This window comes from Salvelinus namaycush, chromosome 28 (genome assembly GCF_016432855.1).
Source record: "Salvelinus namaycush isolate Seneca chromosome 28, SaNama_1.0, whole genome shotgun sequence".
NCBI lineage: Eukaryota > Metazoa > Chordata > Actinopteri > Salmoniformes > Salmonidae > Salvelinus > Salvelinus namaycush.
This window is the reverse complement of record NC_052334.1, coordinates 31929636-31950446: the sequence shown is the minus strand read 5'-3', so window position 1 is coordinate 31950446 and position 20811 is coordinate 31929636. Positions and strand designations below refer to the sequence as shown.

Here is a 20811-nt window from a genome sequence, read left to right as displayed (position 1 = left end):
GTGCTACTTTTTGCTCAATCGATCCAGTACTGGGTAAACAATCAATGCAACACTTACAGTAGCACTCTCATCTAATTGATACTGCTCTAAACGATCTATTTTTGGGACTGAGAAAATGATGATTGTTTATTTTTGCTAGTAGGCTGCTTCTATTGTAACTGGTGCAGAGAGAAAGAGACTTGTCTTACTGCAGTCAGAGCACTGTACCTTTCAGCGGTCTGGAGTCACTTTGTGTCCTGTTTGTGTTGGAGGAACAGTCTTGTTGTGGCACTTTGTTGACAGCTTCAGGAACAGGGTGACTGGAAGGTCACCGTGCCTCCGAGTCCACTCGCCTATTGCGCCGCAGAGACATGACCCCACCGTCACCTTCTCAGTGGCTCAAAAGTCACTATGTGTCATCTGTATGTCATCCTTACATTGCTAGAAGATACTGTTTTGATAGTCTTGTCCTGGGGGTCAGTTCAATTATAGATGTTTGGAAACGACATAAACAAGGCACATTTTAGAGGACATTTTGAAATGTTTTGCAGCATATTACAGTTGCTTGCAGGATACAGAAAATAGTTGCATTTTCTTTTGATCATTTTATCTTTACCTCATATTTTATTAAATGATTTATGTCTTCCATGGCTTCATTTTAGTGTGGATGAAGTTAGTGTGTTAGTGTGGATGAAACGAGTGTGAGTGTAGAAACATTCCCTTCCCCGGGGAGTGAAGATCTGGCTGCTGTCTGCATACATCTATCTCAGTGATGTCATTTCGTTGGAGGGAGGGAACCAACCTAGCCAAAAGGACAGGGTATAGTAGCTGTAGTGCACCGTTATCTGTCGTGCAGGAAGCCAGGATCTGTGTTGGCAGGTTAGCGATGTTCCCCTGCTGTTCCTACTTCCTACAGTTTTACACAGACAGACGTGCAGCAGTGGCAGAGAAAGACTCACACTGACACATGCTGACTTAGGGGAGGCTGGGATCTCTGCTTTGAGGTGTAGCTGGTGTTGTTCGATGCTGCGGTAGTTCTGTAGGTGGATGGAGATGGTAGCTGTGATGGAGGTTGTGATGGGGTTTTCTCATATACCCCAGTGTGCTGGTTACAGATAGGGGGCTTACTTAAGTGTCATCCCTTTAAGGTCCTTGGAAAGATCTACCAGACTGCCTCAAAGGCCCTTGAAAGCAGAAGTTCTGGTGGTTGTACTGTACTGCCTCCACTGTTGAGGATAACATGGTAAAGTACATGGTGATCACAGCAGTATGTGGGTTACATAGATCTGGTTTGTCTCTATCAGCCCGGGCATCCCTGGAAGGTACACTCTGACATCCTCGCTGCTTCTTTTACTGTGTGTCATTGAAATGACAGAGGTGTGTGTGTGTGTGTGTGTGTGTGTGTGTGTGTGTGTGTGTGTGTGTGTGTGTGTGTGTGTGTGTGTGTGTGTGTGTGTGTGTGTGTGTGTGTGTGTGTGTGGTATTTATATGCAAATTTGTCGTGGTTGGTGTGCTTGCGTGTGTGCAAGCAAGCAAGCATGTGAGTTTGCTTCTATGAGTGTGTGCCAAATATTCTCTCTTCCTCTCTTGTTTGCCTTAGTGAGACAGCTGTCCACTACTTTGGCTCATCTTTCAGACGTATTTTCTCCTCTACAGTACCATTTCCAATTGGATTCCATCCAGATAACCCTCAATGCTCATAGCAGCATTATGAATGGTGACATGATGGCCTAAGGAATGGCAAGTAGCCCAGGTAGAGAGCCAGCAACTCTGATTGAAAGCTCAGATTCAATCTATACACCATGGCTTTAGCAGCATATTCATGCATAGCTTAGCTTCTTTTTTTCAATGCTTTTATGTCTGTGTGATGAATATTTGAAAGGTCGAGGGGAAATTAAAAAGTGTAATACACCATTTTACATGGAGGATCAGAGGAGTTTATAGTGGATGTTCAGTATTGAAAAGCAGGCTGCTTTTTTTACTACCCTTCCATTTATGAGAGTAATTCTGTACTCTGCATTTGAATTGCTAACTATAATGTTCCATTTTATACATACCAGTGCCATTTATAGAATAACAAATTGTGCCATAAAAAAGTATCTATCCTGCCACAGACAACCATCAGTTCTCCACTGTTGGTAAAACTAGTTACTTTCAGGATACTCTGCCCTTTCTGAGCCCACCATTACATAACTGTCATCAAAGGGTTGTATTGCTGTTTATCTGCCTGCTTTTGCTGTTCTTCGCTTGTAAGTACAACTCACAGTGCCATTTGAGTACTTTAGATGACGCTCAACTTATTTTTTATGTGTAAAAAAATTATGACATGGCGATTTCTAATATTGTTTCCACTTGATTTGTTACCCATGGTCTTTTCCATGCCCACATATTGTTTCTGTATGTCCTAATGTGTTATGACAGTAACTCTTGCAGAATACACACGGACACCAGAGGGTGTTTGTGTGTCATTTAAAACCAGGCAGTTAAAACCAGGCTATAATGTCTATGGGATATTGTGTCAGCTTTTGTGGTTATAGTGGTTTTGTGCTGGGTGTAAAAGGCCAACTAATTGGGCATGAATTGTCTGGAAAACAAAGTCACTGGTAGATGTAGTTTGTTTTACTTTTTATTTTGTTTTATCGTCTTCACATAAAGCCGACTGAAACTGGTACCACAGATAAACATAGTATTTAGTTTAGCTTCATTCTAATGAAGGCAGCAGAAAAAGAATGCCATATTCTTTGATTAGGCAAATGTAGAACTCCCAACTTCTGTAGTTCACCACTCTTCTATCACACGCTGTGATGTTTATTGTTCATTCGCAACAATCACATGTCGCTGTTTCTCCCAAAAATGATGGATTGGGGTCTAGGACAGTTCCTCTTCATCGATGGCCACACTACATGTTTGTTTGTCTATCTGCTTTTAGTATTTATGAAATCTTTTGACGGGACTTTTTCTTGAATATATTGATCAAGATAGACTTTTACACCACTTCCTTGGTCTCGGAATGTGAAATGACTCAAATTACTCGACAAATTAAAAAGGTAGTTGTTTAGCTAAAACTATTTTCATCTCTTGTATATCATATCTATAGTGAGGATGAATATAATGCCAAATATTCATTATTTGTAAATAAATATATATAAATATATTAATATATAATATATGCCTCATTGAAACTGCTTTTATTAATTTTCTGCTTTTATTAATGTTTTGTTATCAATTTGTTCCTTTGTTCTGGTTATTTTTGATAAGCTGGTATGATGGCATGCAAAATACTGATACGGAATGTATAATTTGTTTATTCATTGTCTTTTAGTTAACATTTACATTCATAAATTAATTATTCACCTGTTTATCAAAGATGCATTTATATATGTTTTATATATTATAGTGTTTACTGATTTTCTCACTGTATTTTTTTCTGTTATTTTAAACACATCACCACTGTATTTCTCTATTTTACACATTTTTCAGAATTAACTCTTTGAAGATTTTGCCTCTTAAAAGTAGTTTAATCATTGCTGATATCATCTGATGTAAATACTTCTGCAATTAAATTTTTTGATGAAAAACATTTAAAAGTTTGAGGGACTGGGTAGTGTCTCGTTATTTTCTTTTCCTCCCTCCATTTAAACAAGTTGGTATTGCATGCAATGTAATGAACTAATTACTGAACTATATGAAATGATCCTGCCGCCTATCATACTGCATATAGAGAGGACAATACCTAATTAATCATTAAAAAGAGCCTCAAGAAATACAAATGAGATGCCGCCATGTACATTTGGGCCAATAGAAACACGGTAAAATGCTTGCCTGGGTAGGATTGGCCAATAGGAGAGCAGGGAAAATATCACAGGGCGGGATTTCCTCTTCCTTGTCAAATTGAATTCATATGGTAACTAACCCGCTGCTAAATTCACAGACAGCTCTGTTTGCCAATAATGGAAGAATAAGGTAAGTTATTTTTAAGATTTTTAAGCCCAAAAAATACGTTTTGCTACAATGGCAATGACTCGGCATATACTGTTGGCTTGTTAGCCAAAGCATTTAGTTTTAGTAACGTTACATTATGTTCGGTTACATTTGAGAATATAACATGCAACAATGTTGCAACAGAGGTATTGTAAAAACGTGGTCTCAGTATTTCGTATGATTCTGTACGTAAATGCGAGAGACCATTTAGTATGATATGTTACGGATTCCAATTTGTTTGTGGCTAACGTTAGCTAACTCGAGGGGTTAGGAGTTTCCAACAGCTGAAGGACAAACCGCTTGAGTAAGTTTAAATGTAATTTTATTAAACATTCTGGCTTGTAAGGAACATTTACACAATTTTGCAGGCATTAGTTTCAGGCTGTATATACCAATTAATTGTGTATTACAGGCTGATTAATCAGACTACGTTGTTGGAAATTCAATTGACACATGGGCAGACGAATTGCCTCAGATAAACAGGCGCCTGATATCTTATGTTATCGTCTGTCAAACGAAAGATGTGAAATCACTCACTTCTCCATGCGTGTGCCTCTGTGTCATTTCAAGCATAGCCAGAAGTTAACATACCAAAATCACCTTATCTTGGGTCAATAACTGATTATGTTTTTGGTTAGGTATAGAAAGTACTGTTCAACGGTCTATGGGTCATCTAGCACATTTTGACATGTCATAACTATTTTATGAACATTGACCATTGTGTGTTGGCGTTAATTTATTTTGCAGGGTGGTTTATAACTAACCCATGGGACACTTCAGTGATGACTGGTTACTCAACTCTGTGAGAATTCCGCGGATGTAAGAGCAACAGACATCATCCCACCCACACAAATCAACATGACCTCCCAGCAGGCCAACCCTTTGACGGCATTCAAGAGCCCCGCTGACCTCAGTCCGGACTACTTCTCCTGGGTCCTTCGCCTCCAGATCATCAGCCTGGGCTTTGCCTTCTACACTGCCATTTTCCTCCTCTCCCACCTGGTGTCCACAGCCCTCTCCCAGACCTACCACTCTCTGCTGGCCAAGGAGAAGGTGTTCTGGAACCTGGCGGTCACACGGGCTGTATTCGGCCTCCAGAGCACGGTGGCAGGCTTACGAGCGCTAACCGAAGACTCGGCCTTGTCAAGGGACAGGATAAGAGGTCAGGAGCACTGGTCGTGGTTCACCGTGCTCACCGCCACGGGCTTCTTCCTGTTTGAGAATGTGGCGCTGCATCTCTCCAGTGTGGTGTTCAGGTCCTTCGACCTCGCTCTGGCTACCCACCATTTCTTTGCCCTGTCGGGATTCACTGGGGCCGTGGTCTGGGACTCACTAGGGCATTACCTGCCCATGGTCACTCTGCTGCTGGAGATGAGCACGCCTTTCACCTGCATCTCTTGGATGTTACTAAAGGTAGTGTTTGTCTGTCTGGTGCCTTTCATCATATACAGCAGAATGTTGTTGTTTGACTCCATTTGTGAAGCTGTACTGTAAGCTTATTTTTTTTATAGTTCAGTTGTTTTGCTGGTGGGCTAGACATAGAAAGCACAGAGATTTCAATTCCCCTTTTCTGTTTACGTACTCAACACTGAGACCTTGCCATGATATGCAGCAGTGATAAATGAAGGTGACCATTCTGAGAAAGGGGAACTTCTAGGCAGAAATGGACCCAAATCACATGAGAATTCACATGCCACTTTTGTTTTATTGTCCAAGATGTTATATGCAATCCATACATTGTTATATATATCCCCAAACACTGTGGCAGTCTTTATCCCCTACCCAATCAGTAAATTTCCTTCTCTAAGTATCCATCTTTTCTCTCCCTAGGCGGGCTGGGCGAGGACCCTCTTCTGGAAGGCCAACCAATGGGTGATGGTCCACATGTTCCACTGCCGCATGGTGCTTACCTACTACATGTGGTGGGTGAGCTGTAGCCACTGGGGGGAGATGAACATGTACGTGGCTCTGCCCCAGCGAGTCCTCTTCTACACTGGCCTGGCCCTGCTCACAGTGCTCATCAACCCAATCTGGACACACAAGAAGACCATGCAGCTCCTCAACCCTGTCGACTGGAACTTCAGCAACAAGCCATTGCCCAACGGCCCCAGTGGGGAACGGGAAGAGAAACCTCATGAGAGCTAAACGGAACCAAGGACTGTGAACCTGTTTTGTACAGTTATGTTTCTTTTACTATGTTTGTAAAGGAGAGGAAGTGTGATTCAAAGCGAAAAATAGTCTAACTCTGGCTTTTAAGTTTGTAACGGAAAGGAAAGGCCATTTTAAATACTATTTTCTTACTAACTCTGGCTTTTAGTGTTTGAAGTATTTTGAGGATTTCAAGTTTATCTGAACTACTGTGTTTTTAAGGTTCTCAGTATAGGTCTGTTGTCTCTACAAGACGTGGGTGAAAGGGCCTTTGACGACAAGAAATGTCATAGGTGAACTTAATTTTATAGTAGAAAAGTGTTGGCCTGACCCGTATGCCGTTGGTTATTCGCAGTTTTTGATAGTGTTGCTTTATTGAGTGGGAGTGCAGATGAACAGAGAGAAAGGCATATTATTGTTCTGTCTACTCAGTTCAGCTTCCAGCAGAAAGCTGTGAATGTGCTAGTTAACCTCTCTGGAATGGGGTGTTGGCTTGTTTGAAGTGCACTTACAGGTAAAGTGTGTGGTCACTCAAACACTATGTGCTGAGCACAGACCAGTCCATGAGGCAGCAGATTTACTCGCTGAGAACAAACTCAGTGACAGACTGAGATTGGAGACGGTCACGATTTGGCAGATGAGGAAAGTCTTACAGCTTTCGAACGTCATTGGAAGGCAAGCAACTTCTTTCTGTATCGTAAAAAAGTATTTCTGATTTGCTTCAGAGTAGACTGTAATGTGTGCTGGTAGTGTTGTGTGCTCTAGTTTAATCTTTATCAATTAATTTAATCTTGAGAAAATGGTTCCTGTATTCTGTGGATGTCTGAGTCGTATCTTTGATAGTGGGGTTGACTTAATAGTATAGACTCCGTGTAGACTCTCTAAACGTGTGACAGTGGATGCTAAGAGAGCTGTGAGAAGCAGTGCTGTTTTCAGGGGGGGTCACCAAAGGGAGTGGATAGACTAACAAGCACCACGGTGCAGGCCAAATGGATGGTGATGTCTTCCTTTTGTTACTTATCAACTCTCTCTACTGCTGATCTGTCGGAAAATGAAGTTGGGGGTTCATTCTTTGAGTAATCTCTCCTTTGTTTGCTATCTCCTAGACCTTCTATAAACCTGCAAATTAGTTAAGTTGACAATTTAAATCCAGTTCATTCAAGATTCACGTGAGATGGAGTGTGTGAGTTTGAACCCTTAACCTGGTTGTTTGTGGACAGATGCATTTCAGTCCTGTAGTCTAGCATGGAGCTTTTGGAAACTACTCACCCACATTGAACTACATCCAGACTGCCATACTGTACTTCATAAATCCTCTCTTGACTTGAGAGGTGTGGAAAATAGAATAAGAATATATCAACGGTACAAACAACTTATGACACCAAGGCATTACACCGGTGCGCATCACGGTGATGTCATTATAAATATCGAATAGCTCCCCATGTGTTTATGCTAGACTTACCATTTCTTGTAGTGGCTGCAGCTCAATCCCCTCTTTCTTCCTATTTATAAAGCTTGCGCCTATTCCATAATATGGGGTTTGTGAAAGGGCTATATTTCTACACAGGATCCAGACAAGAAAATAATTACGAAATCATCTGTTAAAAACCAAACTGTTTGAGCTACAAACTAAATGGAAAGATGAGACTTTCATGAACACGACGGTGTCCAATGTTTTGCTCTTTGACACACGCTTCAGGAGAGTCGTCTGAAGGTAACCCTTGGACCGGCCTGTAAAAATGGCCCAACGTGCTTTGGGTTCAAATTTTCACTAATAAAGTGAACAAACATGGGTCAAATTTATGTCTCTCAGATATAGGAAAAATACCTAAAAACCTTAGTCCTTTTGACTGTGTTTTGTGATGTACAAATCTGTTATTCAATGTGTTTTTTTATGGGCTATAGCAGTGAAGGCCAAATTCAATGTTTTAATTAAATAATTTATATATACAGTATTTATACCTACAGGGGTCCTAAAATTCTAAATCAAATGGTTAAATTATACATTTTATGGTCATCTTTTAAAACAATTTCATATGTTAGCTTAGTAGATATTGCGATCTAAGGGCTCAGACCCACACTGGTTAAACACGCTTTCATTCTCATCTAGATGCTCTTCGGGAAATGGTTAGGTTCAATCTGCTTTGCATCATAGGTTCATGTTATGTCTTCTGTTCAAATGGATTTCATTAGACATATATCCTAGAACTCTGCTGGTGTTGGTTAGAAAGGATAGGGTATTACAAGTAATTCACATGGGAAAACCTCAACATTCATTACAGTATTTTCATAGTCTTAGGTAATGAGTTTGTAGTTTATTTTTTGGGGTTAAGAGTGGTTAGAGATGAAAAGGGGGAACAAGCATCATCTCTTGTTTAGCTTGCTTTTATTTTTTTATTACAATAGATTATTGAATTCAAATAGATGCACGACTGAAGGCCTTCATAGTCATAATTAACCTAAACTTTACTATATTTTTTGAATTCAGGTTTTATTATTAAGCTTATGAAGTAAGTCTTGTTGTTTGGTCGACATGTTTGCCTGGCATTCAGAATATAGCAATACAACAAAGAAAATGTACACAGTAGCTTTGTTTTAATTGGTTGATGCCAGCTTTAACCAAATACAATGGAGTTATTTCTGGGTTCTCTACTTGATTATTTGTATTTCCAGTGGGATTTTTGTCATTCTTTAAGCGTTTTCTACTACGATGCAGTCTAATTAGTTCTGAGCTCGTATATTAACAGTGTTGGATTTGCCATTAATTTCTACTATTGTCTGTCAGTATGAAGTTGTGTGATGGATGCTCACACATTGACAGTCATTTTCTGACTACCACTCAAATCTGTTCACTTTAACATGAGCTGTCAATAAAACCTTCAACATACTCTTTGTATTGTCTAGTCTATATTTTGGGGGAAATGCATGTTTGTTCTTTATTAGAAACATTTTTATGAGGAAGGAGTTACTGCTGTGTGCTCAATAAATTCAAAGCAATATATTATTTATCCACTAGATGGCAAGATAGGATGAAATACCTGTCTGGACGCGCTATTATCTCAATGCTGGATGGACAATGGAAACTGCCGCACTTACTTTCTGGTGCTTTTCAGATGTGTGGGGAAACTTTGAGTCTATGAACTTATATATTACAGATTTGGAAAGATACTGTGGGACATCACATGTTTGTCTAGAATAGATGGACATCTGCTTGGAGTTAGTAACGTTTTGGGAATTGTTTACTGTTGATTTATTTACAGCCAGAATAAATGCTTTTCACTTCAACGCAATATTGACCCAACTCACCACAGACCTATGGAACTCGCTCATATGTGCCGAAATTAACAAACGAGTGTGTAGTAGGCTAGTTACTTCAACTTCAAATTTGACGTGGCAAAGTCAGATTATGATGAGTTTATAAAGTGGGAACATAGAGCAATTATATAGATACATCAAATAGATCACATATGGTAATGCGTTCACTGTTGACTGACTAATGCATGCACAGCTGTTCCAAGGGAGCCACCTCACTGATCACGTGGTACACATTGTCACACACGTACTTCATCCTAGGCGGGACCTCAGGAATGTGATTGAGTGCCCCTTCGGCCAATTAAGGCTTCTTCCCTCGAAGTCGCCACCAATGACTGAGGAGGAGGCAGTCTCTTGGATTGAGTCTAATTGCATTTGCAAAAGCTTAGGAAAATGGAAAAACAGAAAATTCACTTGGTCGAGCAGAAGTTCATACTCAGTGTTTTGACAGAGATTTGTTTACACATCTTTACTGTGGAACTAGAAGGACGTTATTCATCAGGAGTTTAAATATGGTGAGTTTTATGTTATGGGACTTTAAGAGTGTTTGAAAGTGGTTTATATGTAATTTTGAGACTTTTCAATACAGTAGTAACCACATGTTTAGCTGTATTTGGACGTGGAAGGTAACAGCGAATAGACCAGATCCTACTTTCATTATCCAATTAGTTTTTTCTCTGCAAACAAAAGTGAGTGGTCGATCCCTGCTGCGCTGTTATAACGTGGCGAGTTGTCTTGGCTAACATGTGACGTATTGTCAGACGAGATGCAGTGTATTGACTTACAATATATCGTCCTGGTTGGTTCTTTTTAGTTCGGCTGCTGTAAACTGTTTGTAAACCTCTGTACCTTCATCTTTCCAAGCAAGGCAAAGAGTACATTTCCTAATATGTATTATGCACAGCCTTTCATCACTGATTTTTAGTGTCAGAAGTTGGCAGGGCCAGGGAGGGGACATGGCTGTCATGCAAATGACAATCTTGTGATGAATTGCTAGATGTTCTCTACAAACTCAATGGCTGAAATTTGTGGTGCCCATTTTCTTTTTCAAGGGTGCAGGTGCATGATATCAAGATGTCCTTAAAGTCATAACATGGATTGCATACCAACAAGTGCAACCTGAATTTTATTATTTTTGTCCACTTCAGACCAAGACATGTACATATCTCTCTCTCTCTCCAAACTTTGTACAGTGTATCAACGTTTGATTCAAACAGTGAGTCCTTAGAAAGTGTTCCAGAGCACTCACCCCTAACTCCACTCTAACAAATTAACTTAGTCATGCCATGCATAGCATTCCTCAATAAAGCAAGTGCATGACTCTAATGATCTGAAACTTTCTTTGGTAACACTTGTATTAATCAGAAAAGTCCAATTTAATCAAACTGTTGGTCCAAGTTGTTAGAGTAGCCTGCAACCCCATCCGATCAAAGAGTATTTCAGGAATCTTATGTGCTTCGGGCCAGGCTGCTAAAAGATGCTTTTGATACGGTGAGCGCTTTGATCTTCTCTTGTATTGTCTGGCTCCATGCTTGTCCAGTTCAATTTTCATCAGAGATTTGGGAGCCTGTGAGATTTGCACACTACATGGTCGTTTTCTTAGCAAATAGCCACGTCACTTGGCTGCTGTGAGTACAGATGCCTCCACCCCCGATAATGACTCCTAAAAAAAGAGTCTCTGGTATTTAGGACCAAATCCAGGTGATGGGTCACATGAAGCAAAATTGTGTTTTTACATTGGCTAAAAGTAGAGACTCCGAGCTAGAAAATGTTATATTATACAATGCAGTTGAAGAACAATGAAAGTAATTCTGCTTTGAAAGTTGATAAACTTGTAACCCCACTTTTGAGAGAATGGCCGTGACAGTTTTGGTATTCCTACTGGAGAGCTCTGTCTACCCCCATTCAGCATCGTTCACACCATTTTAAGCCTTGGCCCCATCCATCTCTTTAAAGATTCACAGTGTAGTGAACAACCTAAGATTTCAAGACTAAAAGTGGTGTAAGTAAAAGCAAAACGTAGTAGTATAGATTTACTTTATCTAGTCCTTGGCCCATATCCTAATCTGACTTTGGTGCAGGCCAAGTTGTTCTTCACCTTAACGTCTCTGGTAAACACACACTTTATAAAATAAAATCGAAGTTTGTCACATGCACAGGATACGGGACAGTGAAAGGGTAACTTGCATAGTGGAGTCTTGTTTAGACATGTAGCTAGCTAGTTAAACAATTAACCATAATTCCAACTCTAATGCTGCGTTCAAAACAACTGGGAACACTGGTGAAAGATATAAACTCAGACTGGGAAAAATGTATTTGAACGGTCATCCAACTCGGAATTCCAACTTGGGCCTCTTTCTAGAGCTTCTACGCAGATCATACACGTAACGTTAGCTAGCGAGCCAGCCAGCAAATGTTAGCTAGCTAGATAACAGTACGCTTTAACTTGCAATGAAAATTACTTAATGACAAAATTAGAAACGGATAATATCTGAAATTGTCGCTAGACTCTTACCCGTATACATGGATGAACGCTTCTCCCTCTGTCATGGTTGCACTAAGTTTGAAGATGTAATCAGTAGACCGGTGTTTTATACAACAGCCCTCTTTTTGGACTCTCTGTATCTGGCAATCATCTCTCTGCTTCCACTGGGCATTCCACTGATTTCAAAACTCAGTCAACTTCTTCTGTGACAAGGAGACCGTTTCTTCCCCACCACCTCCAGAAAGTAGTCCATCACAACGTTTTCCCATTGAGCTTTGTCGATAGTGCTATTAACTTCAAGGCAACAATGTTGAGAGCAGTAGCAAAACTTTTTCAGTTATTCTTGATATCTGATATCTTGTCTACCGTGATATCTTGTCTACCGTGATACCACGGTAGACAGGATTAGCCACACATACTTAGCAGCTTATGTTATAGACAGAAGCATGCTACATGGCAGACCAATCTGAATTCATCTCTCGGCATGTCCAGCCCATCTTATCTCAGCCAATCATGGCTAGTGGGAAGGTTCCTGTATTTTCCGTGGCTAAACCAACTAGGCTCGTTATTTAACAATTTTATTCATATTTACAGATGGCAAACAAGTTTGTTATTAAGGCACATGAAAGTTCACATTCCAGAAGGTATTTCTGTCAAACGTATTTTGAAAAAAAAAGACTCTCCTGGAAGTAGTGACGTGCGTCATACGCCTAGTTTCTTGAAACGGGTAACATTTAGGGACTGTGGAGGACTCTTGGCTGTGACCCGGTCTACTGCATACAGAGGTTCTATTGCTGAGCAGTCAGGTAAGCCCTGGGCCTGTAGATGGCACGCTCCGCCATGCGTGACACGTCCTCCTGCAGAGCAAACATCACACGTACATCTCCATCTCACCATAACATAATCTTTGACTTGGCTCATGAAGCTCTGGCTCCTGGTTTAGGCTTACATGCTGAGGATAATGCTATTACTTTCCTTCAGCATTCTGCCTAGTTTTTTCGTCGGCTTCATAACAGAGGGTTACTTTCAGATTGGAGGGTCTGTTGCTGTTTTTTTTTCTTGGTTGTTATTGTCTCTCTCAGATGCAGCTGGATAGAATCGCTAATTTCCCAAAGTGTGTGTGTCGGCTCTGTAAGTCCATCCAGTGGGTAGAGGCTTATGGGAAAGTTTCCGAGTGTCTGGCAGAGGGTGAGAGCCAGGCCAGAGTACATAGCAGTCCGCAGAGAGGAGCATACTTCCCATTTTTCAGAGGACTGATCGATCATGCACTTTAAATCCTCCCGTCCACCACTGAGGAGTCACTGATATGTAATGTGGAACGGATCAGCATATAGCACAGCTGTGAAACTGACTGACTGGGCCGTCCTTCCTTCTGCAGGTGGACATGGAAAATTTGTCATGTACCAAAGTAAGTGTTTACCAGCTGTGAACATCTATGTTCAGAATTGGATATGACTCGAGCTGTATAGCTTCTAGTTCTGCTGTTTTCAATATTTTTGGACACTTTTCCCTTTTCCATATGAAGGCTCTGTGACCTATGTCTTTTTTAATTACACTATTTGGGTGACCTAACAAAAGTCCTAAACACATTATCTCCAGTACCCACTTTGAAGTCTGCATAATGCATATTATTGTAACAATTGGAAGCGTTTAACTGGCCTATTGTCATTTGTCGTAGTCTGAGGTTGTGAGGCAATTTTGTGCAGTTTGTTCTATTGATATTGAAATGCCTCCAGAGCTATAAGCTGGGCAACTAACAAAGAAAGACCTATTTGTGCTCTCTCTCCCATTGCCTCACACACTGACATAGTGTTCTGTTTTTCTGACGACGTGCTGGACTCTCTCTCAAGGCCCCAGTCTGCACTGGATGGGTGTGGACCCTCTTTCGGAGTGACTGTGACTATGGTGGTGGCCTCCATCTTTGATGGGACGTTACATAGCAACTCAAGTGCTACACCAAAGATAGACCACAGCCTGTCGTTTCCAATGGGAACAAATGAGTCATAGTGGGCAGAACAAGCAAGGAGGGGGGCAGAGCCAAGCACAAGTTAGTAACATCCTATTGGTGCGTTCTAGCATGTATTTGCATATTTCTGCTAGAGAACGTCTACTCTGAAGTGCGCGTGTGCATTAACTCAATTTTCCCTTGCATTCCTTTTAAACAATGCAATTTGTAAAAACTTTGACGAAGGCTAACTTAGTCCACTCTGTTCATAACAGATTTTAGTTTTGGTTAACAGAACTGTATTGATCAAATGTTAGCATAATGTCGTCCAAAATCCAATTGGCTCCATCTTCTCGGCTCCATCTTCTCCCACTGCCGGCCACTGGGCTTCCTCTCATCACCATATTTGGTAGTCAGTGGAAACGCCAACGGATGCTTCACACTTATACATCCTGTGAAATATCTGTGGCTACACTCTCATTTTTCCCAGCAACTTCTGTGTTCAAAGGCCTGGACTGAGATGGTTAGAAGGGAAGTTAAGCTAGTTAAAAGGGAATGATTTCATTCACCCCTTCTGTGACGATTGGTCAAATTACTGGATTCGAACCAGGGACTGTAGTGATGCCTCTTGCACTGAGATGCAGTGCCTTAGACCGCTGCGCCACCCGGCAGCCCATATACACTACCGGTCAAAGGTTCAGAACACCTACTCATTCAAGGGATTTTATTTATTTTTTATTTTTTTTATTATTTTTTTTTTTTTTGGGGTGGATCAGCTTAATATTGCGGAAAGAATGTTGCTTCCAATGTAATTGTCTGCATCATTTCCAATCCCCCATATTTTTTTGGGTAAATATATATATCCATACACGCATGCATACATATATACATATATACATACACATACCTATATAGACATACATACTTTTTTAAAGAATATACCTTTATTATTATTCCCCGTAACCCTACCACCGCTCCCCCAATTGGAGTAAACTAATAAACACTTCTGCTTTTACCTTCAATTTATACATCTTATACCTATTTTACAGACACAGACTACTTTATAATAGTTCTCTCTTGTTTGTTCTTAGTCCTTCCTCTATTTCTGTTGTCCATCCAATTTTATTTCCACTTGTAACTGTGCTATTTCACAAAAGCTATACACATTTCACAGATCCCGTATGCCCTACATTGTTTATCTTGTTATTAGTCCCACCCTTCAGTTCCACTCAACCCTTCCCATCTATCTTCCAACATCATCCATTTCGGATTTTTATTTGCCATATATTTTTCAACTGTGCTGTGATGCTTCACAAAAGATTTGAACCTTCCTATTCTCATAGCTTCTACAGATTGTAAATTAAAAATAAACATTTTTGCTAAAATAATTATTATATTATTGATTGATTGACTATGGCTTTTCAAATCCCCCAGTATTGCTATCTGTAGCGTTAGTTCTAGGCAAATGTTGCAATTCTTCAGCCATTCCTGGACCTGTGACCAAAAACGAGCTACATATGGACAATACCAAAATAAATGATCTAATGACTCTGCCTCCTCACAACAGAATCTGCAGAGCTGGGAAGATTGTATACCCCATATATATAACATTCTATTAGTTGCAAGAATTTTGTACAGTAATTTAAATTGAAAAATTCGAAGTTTTGAATCCGGCGTTGTTTTGCGTATCAATTCATAAACCATGTGCCATGGAATGGGTACATCGAAAATCTCTTCCCAACTATTTTGCAATTTATATGGCACAGCTGTCAGTTTTTTGGTCCTTAAATGAAATTGGTATATGTTTTTATTTATCACACTTTTCTTTAACCATTTATGTTCTTTAATACAGGGCCGACATACAAGTTCCTTACTTTTTTCCCCTTCTACTTGCCTCTTCCATTTTTGTGGTAATGCTGCAATTAATTGGTTGTAATTTTGGGTAGAGCAGACATTTCCATATGTCTGTGTTAGCTGCATGTGTGACATAACTCCACCAGTCCTATTTATGATATCATTCACCAAAATTATACCTTTTTTAAACATTTCTTCGATAAATACAGTTTTTTTATCAATTACTATATTTGAATTTAACCACAATATTTGTTGTACTATTTGTTCCGTCCTTTCAGGTGGATTAAACTGAAATTGCAACCAACTTTCTAAGGCTTGTTTAAAAAATAAGGATATTTTGGAGATTATTTCCTTTTCAAACAACCGAAAGTGAGCAGGTGTAATCTGAATAAAGGGAAAAAGGCCCTTCTTGAACATAGGATGAGACATTCGTACCAATTTACTAGAGAACCAGTTTGGATTTAAGTATAACTTTTGTATGACTGATGCCTTTAGTGAGAGGTCTAATGCTTTAATATTTAATAATTTCTGCCCTCCGAATTCATATTCGTTATATAAATAGGCCCTTTTAATTTTATCTGGCTTGCCGTTCCAAATAAAATGGAATATTTTTTGTTCATATAATTTAAAAAGCAGGTCACTAGGTGTAGGCAAAACCATAAGCAAATAGGTAAACTGTGATATGACTAAAGAGTTAATCAGGGTGATTTTTCCACAAATAGACAAGTATTTTCCTTTCCATGGTAGCAAGATCTTATCTATTTTTGCTAACTTTCTATAAAAATTTATTGGAGTGAGATCATTTCTTTCTTTTGGGATTTTTATACCGAGTATGTCCACATCTCCGTCAGACCATTTAATTGGTAAACTACATGGCAATATAAAATGTGTATTTTTTAGTGATCCAATACGTAATATGGTACATTTATCATAATTTGGTTTTAATCCAGAGAGGATAGCAAAGGTATCTAGATCCTCTATGAGGCCGTGGAGAGACTCTAGTTGTGGTTTTAAAAGAAAACATGAATCATCAGCGTACAATGACACCTTAGTTTTTAAGCCACGGATTTCTAATCCATTAATATTAATGTTTGATCTAATTTTAACAGCTAACATTTCGATGGCAATAATAAATAGATATGCCGATAGTGGACAACCTTGTTTTACTCCTCTAGATAGTTTAAAACTTTCTGAGATGTAGCCATTATTTACTATTTTACACCTAGGGTTACTATACATAATTTTAACCCATTTTATAAGAGATTCCCCAAAATTGAAATATTCTAGGCATTTATATATAAACTCCAGTCGTACTTTATCAAAAGCCTTTTCAAAATCAGCTATGAAAACCAGACCTGGTGTCCCCGATATTTCATAGTGTTCTATTGTTTCCAGTACTTGCCTTATATTATCTCCAATGTATCGTCCATGTAAAAAACCTGTCTGATTAGGATGAATAATATCTGACAAAACTTTTTTTATTCTATGCGCCAAGCATTTTGCTAGGATTTTTGCATCACAACACTGAAGTGTAAGAGGTCTCCAATTTTTTAATTGGACTGGATCTTTATATATACCACTTGGGTCCTGTTTCAGTAATAACGATATCAGACCTTCTTGTTGCGTGTCTGATAATCTACCATTTATATAGGAGTGGTTAAAACAAGCTAATAATGGTCCTTTGAGTATATCAAAAAAAGTTTTGTATACTTCCACTGGTATGCCATCCAGCCCTGGAGTTTTCCCATCCTTAAAGGCCCCAATTGCATCAAGCAGTTCCTCCTCTGTAATTTGGCCTTCACATGAGTCTTTCTGTACAGATGTTAATTTTACATTATTAATAGGGAAAAAATCCATACAATTAGTTTCAGTTAGTGGAGATGGAGGAGCCTGAAACGAAAACATATTCTTAAAGTACTTTACTTCCTCTTTCAAAATATAATTTGGTGAATCATGCGTGACTCCATCATTTGTAACAAGTTTTAATAAAAAATTTTTGGTAGCATTTCTATATTGAAGATTGAAAAAGAATTTGGTGCATTTTTCCCCATATTCCATCCAGTTCGCTTTATTTTTATAATATATTACACTGGATCTTTCTTGAATAAGTTCCTCCATTTCTTTTTGTTTTTCCTCTAACTTATTCTGTGCCTCTATGGTACCGTTTTTATTGCTATCTAACTGTACTGTTAGTCCTTCAATTTCCTTTGTTAATATGGACTCTTTTGATCTAAATTCCCTTTGTTTTATAGATGAGTACTGAATTGCATGGCCTCTAAAGGCACACTTAAAAGTGTCCCATACAATAAGGGGATCTGCTGTACCTATGTTATGTCTGAAAAAGTCAGTTATAAAATCTTCTGTCCTAGTTCTAAACAATTTATCATCTAGTAGACTTTGATTAAATTTCCAATATCCTCGCCCACGTGGAAATTCTGTAAGAGAAATATATATGCCAATTATGTGATGATCCGACCGCATTCTGTCCCCTATCAACACTTTTTTAACTTTTGGTGCCAGAGAGAATGGTATAAGAAAGTAGTCAAGACGACTAGCTTGATTCAGCCTCCGCCATGTATATCTCACTAAATCAGGGTATTTAAGTCTCCATATATCCACTAATTCCAATATATCCATGACATTCATGATTTCCTTAAGTGCCTGAGGGTGATAGTTTGTAGTGTGATTTCCTTTCCGGTCTATAGAGGTATTTAAGACCGTATTAAAATCTCCCACTATAATAATAGAGTCTAGTGTTGCTTGTAGAGTTGATAAATTCTTATATATATTTTCAAAGAAGCTTGGATCATCATTATTCGGACCGTATAGGTTAACAAGCCATATTTGTTTATTGTCCAATAACATATTTAAAATAATCCATCTACCTTGAGGATCTGTTTGGACAATTTGCACATTTGGATCAAAATTATTGTTAATTAAAACCATCACCCCTTTTGAATTTCTTTGCCCATGGGAGAAATATATTTTGCCCCCCCAGTTCTTTTTCCACAAAACTTCATCTAAAACTGTTGAATGGGTTTCCTGTAAACAATAGATATTATAATCCTTCTCTTTTAGCCAGGTAAATACTGATCGTCTTTTCTTATTATCTGCTAAGCCATTACAATTGTAACTGGCTATACTTATTTCACCACTTACCATAATGAGACACACCTTTCATTCTTTTAATCAGAATATATTTTTGTAAACGTACTATTAAAAAGTAACATAATGATTGAGTGTCTATATAGTTGTACCATGATATTTGCATTTCTACTAAGTAAACCTCCAATTGGTCCCTACTATTCCACCCGCTAAAAGGCCTCATCTCGAGATGGCTTGTCATCCCAATGCCCGGTAGACCACCCTCGACCCCCTGTATCCCATAGCCCTGAACCGACTGGGATCCATTCTTTGAAAAGAGCATACAGTGCCATTTACCGAATTGAAGAAGATCAATTACCATATGCATTTCCATTGCCCTCACCTCGATTTGTATTATATATATCTGTGGATCATCCTCTATTGTCCCTAACATCTTTTACTTCTTCCTTCGCAACAGTTGTGGGATACACACATACACCCACACACACTCAGCCCTTACCCCCACACAACCATAAGCTCACTTTCTCAACAATTGCACCATCCCAGAGCCCAACTCAAGATGGGTCATGATTTACAAATGCACTTGCAGTTGCAGCTGCATGAGAAGGCCTGCAAGACCGCACAAAAAATTAGCAAAAATTGAGAGATTTATTTACCATTGTCATATCCTAGATAATGGAGGTCAAATGTACACCTTATTCCTGAAACACCCACAATACGGTCATCCGTCATGACCATGTCCCCACGCATCTCCATGCAGTCCGACTTTGATTTTGTGCCGCCAGGGCCACAATAATATACCCCCTCTCTGAATGTCCGAGTGTGACCCCCTCCCCATGGGTTACTGCAGCTAGTGTTGCCAGCACTGCCACTGCCTGGGTGGGGGCACCCCACCGGAATCCCCACCGGCTAGGTACAAGGTCGTCAAGGTTCTCATTAGCAGCTTTGAGAATTTCCTTGTATATTATGCTCTCCCTTTATGGGGCTTTGGCTTTGCAGGACCAACCCTGCCAAGCAGGCTCAGAATCTTGAGGGGGCAGTGCTGCTCTTGGTCTCTGACCTCATTTTAGCTGCATACAGACCGCTTACAGCGGGCACATAAAACAGTTAGGGACTTCTCCTTAGTATCTGGGTCATTCAGGTGGGTGTCTAGGGTATAGTGCCATGGACCGTACCATTAAAATAGGATAATAAATAATTAGATATAATTTATAAAAAAATAAATAAAAAATGTAGTTCTCCATGATAGGACAATAAATAAATAAGACGTATAATTCATTATAAAAGTATATCCATCATCTGAACAACATTGAAAGCCCTCTCATACCCGGCTCACAGCAATACATTGGCTCTGGGATATGCAACCATTTCATTACTCACTCACTCAACTTTCCAAACATAACAAATAAAATAAAAAATAAACACAAACCATACCATCCACACATACTGTGCCTTCTGTTTACTTAGTTTTTATCTTCACTATGTTGAATTAGTGCTTGTGTGTTCAATTAGTTATATGTGAAGATTTATAGAAAAGCTATATTTTTTATTGTATTGTTACAATCAGTAACCGGGCTTGAATTGTGTTTATTTCCCTCGTCTATGAGAACTTTGTAATTTTAAAATAACCATGGAGTAGTCTTTGTGTCTCTGAACAACTGGTTATCAATATATAGTTTATCAACGACGAGAGCTACTCGTTTCGCTTTTAATCTATTTTCTTTGAAAATTGGATACAGAACTTTGCGCCGTTCTGCAATTTCCTTCGGAAACTGATCATTCATGCCAATTTTGGTCCCAGCAAGTCTTTTACCCAGGCTTTTAACCATTATTTTATCTTTAAATGAAGCAAATTTGGCAACGATTGGGCGTTCGTACCTCTGCCCTCTCTGTCCGAAGCGGTGAACGCGTTCAAGTTGGATTTTGTCGATAACTTCGCGTGGAATCTGAAGCGCTGTAAGGAGGAACTCTCTAACTATAGATTCAGGAACTTCTCCTTCTT

The 20811-nt window shown here is 39.3% G+C and overlaps 2 protein-coding genes across 2 annotated transcripts in view; both read left to right on the top strand.

The window, feature by feature from the left end:
• Nucleotides 1-3869: 3869 nt before the first annotated feature.
• On the top strand, nucleotides 3870-8995 carry LOC120023532 (protein CLN8-like). The gene is made up of 3 exons (XM_038967559.1): nucleotides 3870-3942; nucleotides 4708-5373; nucleotides 5791-8995. The coding sequence occupies exons 2-3, from the start codon at nucleotides 4819-4821 to the stop codon at nucleotides 6103-6105; spliced, it is 870 nt and encodes a 289-aa protein (XP_038823487.1). The 5' UTR covers nucleotides 3870-3942; nucleotides 4708-4818; the 3' UTR covers nucleotides 6106-8995.
• A 794-nt stretch (nucleotides 8996-9789) lies between these two features.
• Nucleotides 9790-20811, top strand: part of LOC120023072 (rho guanine nucleotide exchange factor 10-like) — a 105214-nt gene continuing 94192 nt past the window's right edge. The window contains exon 1 of the mRNA XM_038967027.1: nucleotides 9790-9935. The gene's annotated coding sequence lies outside the window, so the exon portion shown is untranslated. The remainder of the gene's footprint in view (nucleotides 9936-20811) is intronic.